Genomic DNA, 10,255 nt, shown 5'->3' with positions numbered 1-10,255 from the left:
GATGTGGGGTTTTGTTGGGGAACAACCCCCCAGCCCACATGAGAATGTGCCCAGGACCATGTGCGACAGCTCCACTAGCTGCAATGGGAGCTGTTGACGTGGCTTGGTTGGAACCACCTGTGGTTATGCTGGTGCTGGAGGCTGTGTGAGCAGCACCCACCCCTCCAGCAGCCACCATCAGGCCCTGCACTCCTGAGCAGCACTAGGGTAGGTTTTTGCCTTTTAGGGAGGTGTTCATGGCTTTACCTGCTCTTTTGACATCCTCGTTCCAGAAAAGATTAGTATTTCAATGCTCTCGGTTGTCTTTTTCCTTCTATTTACCACATGTAGTCTATCAATCAGCTCCATGACTGACTGCAAAGAGCCCCTACGAATGGGAGTAGCTAATTGATCTATGAAGATCCTGATTTTATACCTGCTACAGATAACACAATAGCTTCTTCTCTCTAGAATTAAGATATATATCCATCCAGGACAAGTACTGCATAGCACTGGACAAAGATTCAGTGTCCTCCTCCCTTCCAACCTGTCACTGAATGCTTCTGCTTCCCTTGTATCTGCTGTTGATATAAAGCCTCTATGAAACAATCAGAAACACTGATGGATGTGGAGGTAAGCCTGGAAAGGGAAACTCATAATATATACTCGGTGTATGCAGAGCCTCTTGCTGAGTTTCGTTACAGCAGCAGACCTATCTCCAGCCCACCAGAATGGGAGGACGTGTCTTTCCCCTGTGCCCACCCTTTCCCCATCCCCAGCTTTAGGTGGGACACATGGCTTGTCCCTCCCACAGGCTCCTCGATGGCTTCTCCCATCACTGTCTGCAACCTTACAGATTCTTCTCCTACACCATCAACTGTCATCTCTTACTTGTTGCCTCATTCTCTTTTTCTTCCCTCCTCAACCTTCTTTGTGACCTGATAGATGTCTGTCTTGCCGTTCTGTGCACCCGCTGGACCTTGGTTACTGTTCATGGCTGCAAGGCACTGTGGCCTCTTCCCTCACCCTTCTCATGGGGCCTGCTGCAATACAAGCCTCGCTTGCACCCATTTTACTCAGACAACTCCACTGCAGTGTAGTATCTTCAGTGAGTAGTACCTACTACAAACACCTTTAACAGGGCTAGAGGGAGTTGCCAGCCTGAGAAATCCCAGCTAGACCTGGAATAAGGAGGACTGAAGGCAATCAAAGGGTATCAGCTTTGAGTGGGGGCTCTATAGGTGAACTGGTGATGGAGAGCTACAGAAAATCAGCTAAAGGAACATCTCTGTCTTTCCACACAGAAGAGTTACAACAGCTTCCCTGATGGCAGGACACGCTTCATGCTTTCTTCCCTCTTGGGCTGAGAACTTCAAGAGCTCCTCCCACTTCCAGAGAATGTAGTAGCACAAACATGAAGTCACCCAATTTCTCTTGTATTATTATTATTTCTTATCCATGACAACAACAGCATACTTTGGCTTCAGAAAGAGAGTGAGGGATGCGCTAGAGAGACTTGCATGAATAAAGGAAAAACTCCAGTTGCAGGAAGATGTGTTCTCTTGTCTGTAGTAACCCAGTGAGCAGAACTCTGATCATGGGCAGTATCTCAGAGATAAACAGGAAAAGTTTCCTGAAATACACCTGGGAACTGGTCCTTCAAACTTATGAGTAGTAAAAAGGAAGCAAATCTTAATTCCCCTCAAACAGATTTGATTCATCCGTCCCATCTTGTGATGCTTTAAATGTACTAATAAAACTGTAAATAAGAGAGCCCATTAATCTTGTTTCTCAGAAGACTATAATCAAACTTCCCTTCTGAAAAAGATATGAATAGCAAGAGAGTAACGGGTTAGAAAACAGCTAACAGGCTTGGAATACATCAGGTCTTCAACCTGTCAAAGGCTAACAGTGTGTCTCAAGTTCTGTATGAGGACTGATGATTGCATTTGTAATGTGACATGAAAGAGGAATGGTTGCTAGTAAGTGTGGCAGCAGACAGAAGACTAACATACATGAAGAGGAAAAGAGGGAGACTACCCAGCAAGATACTAGTGGAAAATTCAAATTCAGAAGTAAACACAGTTATTAAACACAGACGTAACTATGGAGACAAATTTGCCTTATTTGTTTTTAAGTAAGTCTCTGTTTTGGCAGCCTCTTTTGGATGGCATCTCAGAACTTTGTTGAATGGTGGCATCTGTCAGATCTTTTGCCACTCATGCTTTGGTCTGAGAAGCAGCCAGCAAGCCTTGAGAAGGAAGATAGTTTACATATGCTCAGTACACCTACTGCCTGAAGTTTACTGGATAGCTCATACTAAGAGGGACGGGGGAAAAGGCAGGAGAGAAAACACTGAACAAAGCCCAAAACAGAGTAGCTGTTCAAAGATGCTGTTGGCACTACACACTGAATAAGGCAGGGGAGTAATTGTGTGTGGAATTTACTAGCCTGTAGAACAGAGATGAAGGATGTGGATGTTACTTTGACAAAAGCAAGCGCAGAACACTTGGGCCGTTGCTGAAAGCACATGGGAGAAGAATCTCTTCAATCTCACCTGCTGTATCAGCTGGTCTGCCATGCCACCATGGACACTGGCATTGCAGTCACCCCCCTTCCTCATCAGGAAGGGATGAGCCAGCTTGTACCACACTGAGTCTGTATCGCAGCTCACTGTCTTCCTTGTGTTACTAGCCTCATATAATGTTCAGGCCCCTGTTTAAGCTGCAAAATAATGACTGTATTATCCTGTGCTTTAGTACCATGATTTGGTCTCTGAATTGTAACTTCTTCACTTCCCTTCTCGGAGGAAGGAAATGCTTTAAAACCAGCATTTTAATAATTTCAATTAGGTTAAGACTACTATCCCCTGTGGCAACTGTAGCTGATCTGCAGAGCGCCTGGCTCTGGCTCAAAACCCAACAATCTGTGTTCTGCCCCATTTCTCGTATAGCAAAGCCCCCTTAATATTAAGATAGATAAAGTGTCATTTCAATTGCATTGTAATAGCTTTATTTAGTAGATACTACCACAAAGTTCACACATTGTGTGCCTTAGGCCCAAAGCAACGAATGTCACATGGGAAGCATTGAATGTCTCTCTTCCAACTGTAACCCAGTGTTGCTGGTGGCAACGGTCCAGAACGACTGTTCAGGAATTCCACCAGTCACAGCAGCTTCCTGGCTGCATCCTTCACCCTGTGCTCACAGGCCTGTGCTCCCACTAGAAAGGAGATTAAAAGAAACTCCTAATCCCATCAGGTATTTCCATAATTCTTCTCCCACTGGGAGAGATGTTAAGCAGTGGCTCCCACTCAGCAGTGACTTGATGTCCTCCTCATCCTCTTGCTGTTCAGATAGCTCAAGGTGTCTTGTTCCACTTCTTTCACATTCAGGCAGAGCAGCCTCGGACGAGGTCCCACTTGTGACACAAATTCCACTTCATCACACCGAAAATTCCTGAGCTGCAGTGGAGCTGAAGGGGAAAGATACAACCTGTAACAACTCAGCCCAGGGCTCCTGCTCTGTTCTAGCACACAGCTATAGGGCTTGCTGGGGGAGGGAAAGCCTTACAGCAGCTGTTTGGCATCTGCTGAATCTCAAAGGACAGCACGATTAATGAATCCAGGATGTAAGCACATGAATGCATTTGGCCAGCACCCCTCCAGCTTGGAGGAAACAACATACACTGTGAAATGCTGTGAACTACGTGCTGCTCACACAGCTGATGCACTGAGCTTTATAGCTTCTATCACTATCAGCAACCTGGCCTTACAGACTGTTTTACATGAAAGCGAAAAGATAATGTCTCCACAGGAGAACATGCTTTGGTTAGCTCAGCAAATCAACCCCTGCAGTGCCTAAACACATACTCAAAAGTTAGTGCTAAAGCAAACAGCTAAGACAAATGTCCTCTTAACACAGCAACTGCACAGTTGTGGCAGCATGAGCTCAGGCACGAGCACCCATGGATTCAAAACTTCTCAGCACTTTAAATTCTGTGGCCATGGTGAGGATTCCCAGGCCTGGTCTTGACTCTACCTGCCGCCCTGTCTAAAGTTAAAACCTGCTTGATTTGAGAGGTCTGCACAGTAACTCTGGCTGGCCAGAATCCCTTCCCACCCACAGGCAGGGATCCTTGCTCTAAACCACCTCTATGCTTACATAAAGTAGAAAAAAATAATATATAATATTGTTGTAGATAGTGACTTTCATAATATTATTTCTGTATTTTTGTAACCATGGCTCTGCTAAGACACATCTTAGCTCTACACTACAGAATTCACAATTCCATGGAAATCCTCCAAAGACTTTGCTTTGTGGCAGCTCTCCTTCCCCAGCCTGGTGAGATGCCTCCTCCCTTCCTTCCCAGGTTAAAGCCAACAGTGCTTGCTTACCAGGCTGCAGGATCTTAGAGGGCTTCCTGTCTAGGCTGAAATCCAGCAGGATAGGGCGACAGATGAGAGGACTCCTGCACAGGCTCCTTAGGTAGCAAGCAATGAGATCTTCAGGTTCCTCTACACACTGAGGAAGGAAAGGGTGTGTTGCCAGTTAATGTGCAGAAGCGAGGCAGAGAGCCTCTGGAACACCTACAGCAAAGGTAAACCCAGCCCAGCTGAGGCTTGAGCCCAGCACACTCCTATTGCTACAGGAATAACCCACTCACCCCAGTGCCAGTAGGTTCCCCATGCTGAATGGACACACTACCCCTGCTCTGCACGCAGTTCTGCAGAGCTTCCCACTCGAGAAGGCTCAGGCCCAGCATTGCTGCCACGTGCTGGTTCCGGCACAGCACCAAAGCTTCACCCGTTCCATCCTCCACCAGCACCCTACAGAGAGAGCAGGCAGACCATGATGTGGAGGGAGGTCAGGACAATGTCTGTCCCCCTCACAGATGTCATGTCCCAGACAATGGATCTCAGTGAAAAGAGAGGGAGATTTGGTCACATCTGGGAAGACATGACAACGCTAACTTCTACCTTTGCTATTCTGCCCACATCCCATCCTTGATCTGATTTTTCTTTCCCCTCTGTGGTGTAATTTGTTCCCTCCTACCCACCTCTTCCCATACCAAGCTCTACAGTGCTTACCGTGCACTGGCTTGCCTCACTCCAGTGTGTGATGGACATGGTGGACTGTGTCGGGTGCACCTCCCCTGAAGGAAGAGTAAAGCTACAGCTATGTATGGGGAGGGGTAGGGTATAAGAGAGAGAAGGGAAAGGGCCATTGCTTCTTTTAACCCTCCCTTAATTACATATGCAAAGGATTAACTACATTTCCCATAAGTGTCTTGGGAAAAGTTTGTATGGGGAGAAAAAACATGTGCTGCGAAGTGCTGAACCCCAACAACAGTGAACATGGGAAAAGCAGAGCAGTAACAGAACAGGATTCTCCCCTGCAGTGTCCTCACTTCAGCTGCCACCCTGCCTGGTATCACATACATACTTCTAATCAGTTGTCACTCTGGTCCCTTTCTAATATGCAAGTCCTTTTCAGACACTGGAGAAAGAATTGGGACAGGAACTCCTTTTTTTTTCTACATGGTGGCAAAGGACGTGTTAGAGTAGAAAGTCTGCAAGGCTCCACACAAATTATCTCTATAGAAGCTTGAATACCTCTTTGAAGATGCTGCTGCAAAGCGAGCAAACCCACTGCAAGGACAGTGTCAACACATAGGACAAGTGGCATAAAATCCGTGCCTGGGGCAGGCTTTGCACGTGAGGTTGCAAGCTGGATAGAAACACTAGTGAGGTGGATGAGTTTTCTCCTGCAGGACTAGAAGAAATAGGAATGTGAGAAGCTTGGAATATAGAAACCTCTCTTGGGACACTGTATGGTGGCAACAGAACCTGAACTCACCTGGAAGGAAAAGGTAGGTGAGAAGCTGGCAGAGACATGATGCTCACACAGCTAGAGGCAATGTAGATACAATAAACATTATGGAATCTGCAATATGAAAAAGTAGATGTCAGGAAGAGCTTGCAGAAACCAAAACTCTCAGTTTTCTTGAGATGGCTGGGCTGATCATCCTCTGTAGGAAAATAATTTGTAGTAAGGGATTGGGATACATGAAGGTACGGACAAGGGATAAAGGAAGTCCACAAGAGCGGAGAGCTTAAGAGATGGTTTCAAAGACAGTAAGAGAGTTCAACAGCCTAGATCAGGGCTCTAAAGACAGAGGTACCTTGAGATCTTGCGTTCCAAGTTCTGGAAGAGGATTGTGGCTCCAGGTAGCAAACCCCAGAGATGCTGCAGATAGGTGGAATCAATGTAAACATCCAACACGACAGGGGAGCCTGGTGCAACTGAGACGCTGAGCTTCACAGTGTGCTCACTGGCTAGCAGACTCCCTGAGAGGGCACAGCACCACACACACCATGAGCTCACTCACACACAGGTAGCATAATCCATCACTGAGCTGGATCTGGCTAGAGGCACTTTCCCTCCCACCACAATCAGACTATCACTGTTCCACCTCCCAGATTTTCCAGGTAGAGTATTCTCATTCCCATCCCCAACACACAAGCAGTGTAGTTTCCCAGCCCTCTGACATGCAACGGGATGCAACACCCTGGCATTACTTCCACTATTGTCAGATACAGAAACACAGTTAGCCAAGTGCACTGTCTCTGAAACAGAGAGAAGAAAGAATCCATCTGTTGCTACTTGACAGGCTGTCGCAATCTTACCTTTCTGCTTTTGAAGGCTGACAGTCACAGATGGCTTCTCGGTCTTGGGAGAGGCACACAAGGTCCTCTCCACTATCTTGCCAGAGAAGGAAACAAGGGAACCTGTGAAACTGAGAGCAGACCAGGATTTCTGAGGTCAAAGGGAGTGGAAGGCAGCCAGACTTCAAGATTGCCATGAAGGACAGGGTGGGGTGCTGCTGCTTGAGCCTGGTTTCAGAGGAACCTGCCCTTGAGCACCTGAGTTACTAAACTAAGGGCAGCTTGCTGCATCCTACCCCATCCAGGGTCAAGAGGCTCCTTTAATTTGCTTTCTGCTTCTTCTGGCTCAACAGTGAAGAAGAAAAAGGGAGAGGCATTACAGCCTTCCTATCTGCTTAACTCCTAATTGTTTTTCTTAATTAGAGAAAGAAGCCAAGCAAAGAAAAACTCAGTTTTTGCCATAAGGCACTGGGGAAGATTTCAGCGTGCATGCATGTCACCCCATATTAAACATGCTTTGAACAGACAACCTTCTAAGCCTAGTATTTGAGCAAATTATGTTAAAACAATCAAAAAACAATAAAAACCATCACACATTCAGCCTCAGTTTCCCTGCTGTGCCTGCTTCTGCTTCTGACAGGAATTTAGCAGAGACCTTTGGGACCTAACCCACACCAAATTTATTCTAGACACCATTTTGCAGTCTTGTCACCAGCACTTCCTTTAGCTTTGCAACACATGACAGGGGCAGCCTGAACTACTTGCCCATAGGAAGGCTTCCAAACCATATTCCTAGGGCAGATAATTCATTACTGTTTAATGTAACACTGTTTCCAACAAAGATGAATACAGACCCATTCCCCAAGACACAGTCACATGTAATTTGGAGCAGACCAACATACCTGTTGCTAAGTACTTCTGGAATGGAGGAAATTTTCTGGTCCATGCCTGTCAGCACTGACCTGGATGCCAGCTAGAAGTGGGGGAGACACAGCCTCAGATGGATTGCAATTTACAGCTGTCCCCAGCCAGAGCAGTAAAGACAAGCTCTGCATGCTTAGAGCTAGGTCAAGCTACTGACGCTTCCTCTACGGGTTAATTCTGAAGCAGGAAAATGTGAAGCCCAGCAGCATCCTCTGATGAAGTTTAGAGCAGAGCAGTCTCATCAACAAGACATTCTGTATTGATAGTTTTCTGAGCTACTTCTAGAGAGATCTTCAAGTTGCCTGTGAAAGCCCAGAGCAATAAAGCACTTACCTCAGGTAGACAGGAGATCCACGTCTTATGCTGTAAGTGCCAGGTATCTTGGACAGGCAGGCACAAAGGGCAGGATGACCTGCTCAGGAACTTTACTGGCACAGGTGGAAAACAAAGCTTGTCAAACACTCTGAAGTCCTGAGGGAAGAGTGGTAAGGCAAGAAAGAAGACTATTAAAGGAAGGAGATGAAAGATATGGAGGAAAAAAGGCTCACTGAAGAACAATGGTTTAAAGTTACAAAAAAAAAATAAATGTTTTGAACTCAGAGCTCCAAGAATTTTAACCAAACACAGAACTGAAGCAGCTCCTTGGCAAGATGGATGGGAATTCCAAGCCTCAAAAAGAGCTTAATCACTCTCTGACTCCTCGACTCCCTCACGCAGTTCAGCAAAAGTCTCCAAGAGGAAACAGCAAGACAATCTCTCTCTTACCGAGCAGCGGGGCACAATGAAGCGATACAGCCCATCCAGGTGCAGAAACGGAAACCATCGTAGAGATTTCCCCATAAAAAGCAGTAGTGCCTGGTAAGGGGAGGGAGAGATGATGTGGTGATGAGGAATGTTAGGAAAAAAGTAGAAATTTAAAATACAGCAAGAAGAGAGCAAGCCCAGCAGAAGATGTCTTGGTTGAGAAGTAAGGTAAGCATCATCAAGGGTAAGAGAAGGGAAATGCGTTTACAGGAAGGTGACAGAGAAGAGATGGAACTCCCTTGGGGTGGCACAAGGAAGTTGCCTGCATAAACATGCATCTGTACCCAACACAAAAATGACTTTCCAGTTGATTAGGAATCTAGATCCTTCATTATCACGTAGGCTCCCTGAAGAGTCAGCTCCCAGCCTTATCAAACCACACCCCAAAGCTGCCTCCTGCCTCACTTCTTGCTGTGTCATGCCCTCTTCTCCATCACAGACACTCTCCTCCAGCTCTGGCAGATTCCCAATTTCTCTGGGGTGGCTCCAGAGCCGAGGTCTGCCCAGCCATAGCACCGTGGCTTGGAAACTGCGCTGCAGCTCCCATCCTTCTCCATCGTCTTTCCTGGGTAGCTGGTAATTGCGTAACATAAGACCCTCTTTCTGGGTAACCAAGAAGAGGCGAGATACACAGCTCGTTGTTCTAGTGCTGCTCTGCACCCCCTGACAATTTTCTGTATCTGGCTTGGGATCGTCCAATGTGAGTATTTTTGCCTCTGGGGTTTCCAGCTCAGATGTTAAGCTGCCGCCATCCTTCTTCCTCAAAGAAGAGCCGTTTCCTCTCCCAAGGCTTTTCTGGATTTGTCCTTCAGCAGCACGGAGAATCTGAACATCCTCATAGTAGAACTGCACGTAGACACTGAAATGACAAATCGTAGCACTGAAAATCCCTGTTCCTGACAGCTGGTTGTCCAAAACAAGCAGTTATCTGGGAAAAGCACTTCTGGTGAGTATTCCACAGGTAGTCATTAGGAAAGGGTAAGGTAGAGGGCAGCTACCAGGCCAGGCGTATTCTGGACAAAATGGAGATGGTGGGTTTGTTGTTGATAAAGATCCCTTTCTGCACACAGCAAAGGACAGTTGTTTTAGCACAACATACTATGCTGATCAGCAACTTTGCCATAGTCCAAAATACTTGTGGAACTGAAGAGGGATGATTTTACTCGTGCACCAAACAAAGGGACTCACCTATGTTTTTTCTCCCTCACATACTCCAGATTTGCCAGGTGCTCCCAGGAGGGAAAATCAGTGTGAAGGAATCTCTCCACTACAAGCTGATAGGTCTCCACCTGCAAGAGCGATCCTGCAAACACAGAGACAGGAGCTGAGCTAATAAAAAGAAAACACCAGTAAGCTCAATTTCCTCATTTTACAGTCACGAGGCCAGGCAGTGCCAGTTCAGCATCTCTATCCTAAGTGTCCTCTTCCTTGTTGTGGAGCTGGATGGCAGAACACCAAAAACTCAGCACTCTCAAATTTAACTTAGTGGCACATACCTATGAGAGCAGTATGGGCAAAGGGGCTGCCATCCCTATGGGATATCACACAGGACAGTGTGCTGCTCTTGTCCTGCAGCTGGAGGGAACTGCTCCTGGAGGAGACTCTCAGCACACCCAGTAGTATCTACAACAGGAAGGAAGCTGCAAGGAGCATCAAACACTTCCCATCTTTGAAGGTTATAAATCAAAGTGCATAGAGCAGCCACCTGGATTTGGCCCATGTTCAACACACAAGCGAGAAAAGCAGTGTAATTCCCTAACAGGAAGAACAGGCATGCATCAGACAGGGTGCTGGAAGTCATGGGAAGAACTGGGGAATCTCAAGGCACAGACAGTAAAGGGAACAAGGCACTTACCAGTCGGGGCTGGAAACTTCCTGCTG

General features: G+C 46.7%; 1 protein-coding gene across 1 annotated transcript in view; it reads right to left on the bottom strand.

Moving 5' to 3' along the window:
• Positions 1-1,122: 1,122 nt before the first annotated feature.
• CTC1 (CTS telomere maintenance complex component 1) overlaps positions 1,123-10,255 on the bottom strand; it is a gene marked incomplete at its 5' end in the record, with an annotated part of 16,150 nt that continues 7,017 nt past the window's right edge. Inside the window, 15 exon segments of the mRNA XM_010013806.1 lie at positions 1,123-1,160; positions 4,376-4,502; positions 4,645-4,807; positions 5,069-5,133; positions 5,594-5,753; positions 5,838-5,924; positions 6,163-6,328; positions 6,668-6,777; positions 7,549-7,619; positions 7,898-8,041; positions 8,336-8,425; positions 8,780-9,233; positions 9,563-9,677; positions 9,871-9,997; positions 10,230-10,255. The exon segment at positions 10,230-10,255 is cut by the window's right edge and continues 17 nt beyond it. Coding sequence (XP_010012108.1) covers positions 1,123-1,160; positions 4,376-4,502; positions 4,645-4,807; positions 5,069-5,133; positions 5,594-5,753; positions 5,838-5,924; positions 6,163-6,328; positions 6,668-6,777; positions 7,549-7,619; positions 7,898-8,041; positions 8,336-8,425; positions 8,780-9,233; positions 9,563-9,677; positions 9,871-9,997; positions 10,230-10,255 — 1,943 coding nt within the window.

Source organism: Nestor notabilis, unplaced genomic scaffold (genome assembly GCF_000696875.1).
Source record: "Nestor notabilis isolate BGI_N333 unplaced genomic scaffold, ASM69687v1 scaffold11024, whole genome shotgun sequence".
Classification (NCBI taxonomy): Eukaryota; Metazoa; Chordata; class Aves; order Psittaciformes; family Psittacidae; genus Nestor; species Nestor notabilis.
The sequence above is the reverse complement of the archived record's forward strand: the minus strand, read 5'-3'. Positions and strand labels throughout refer to the sequence as shown.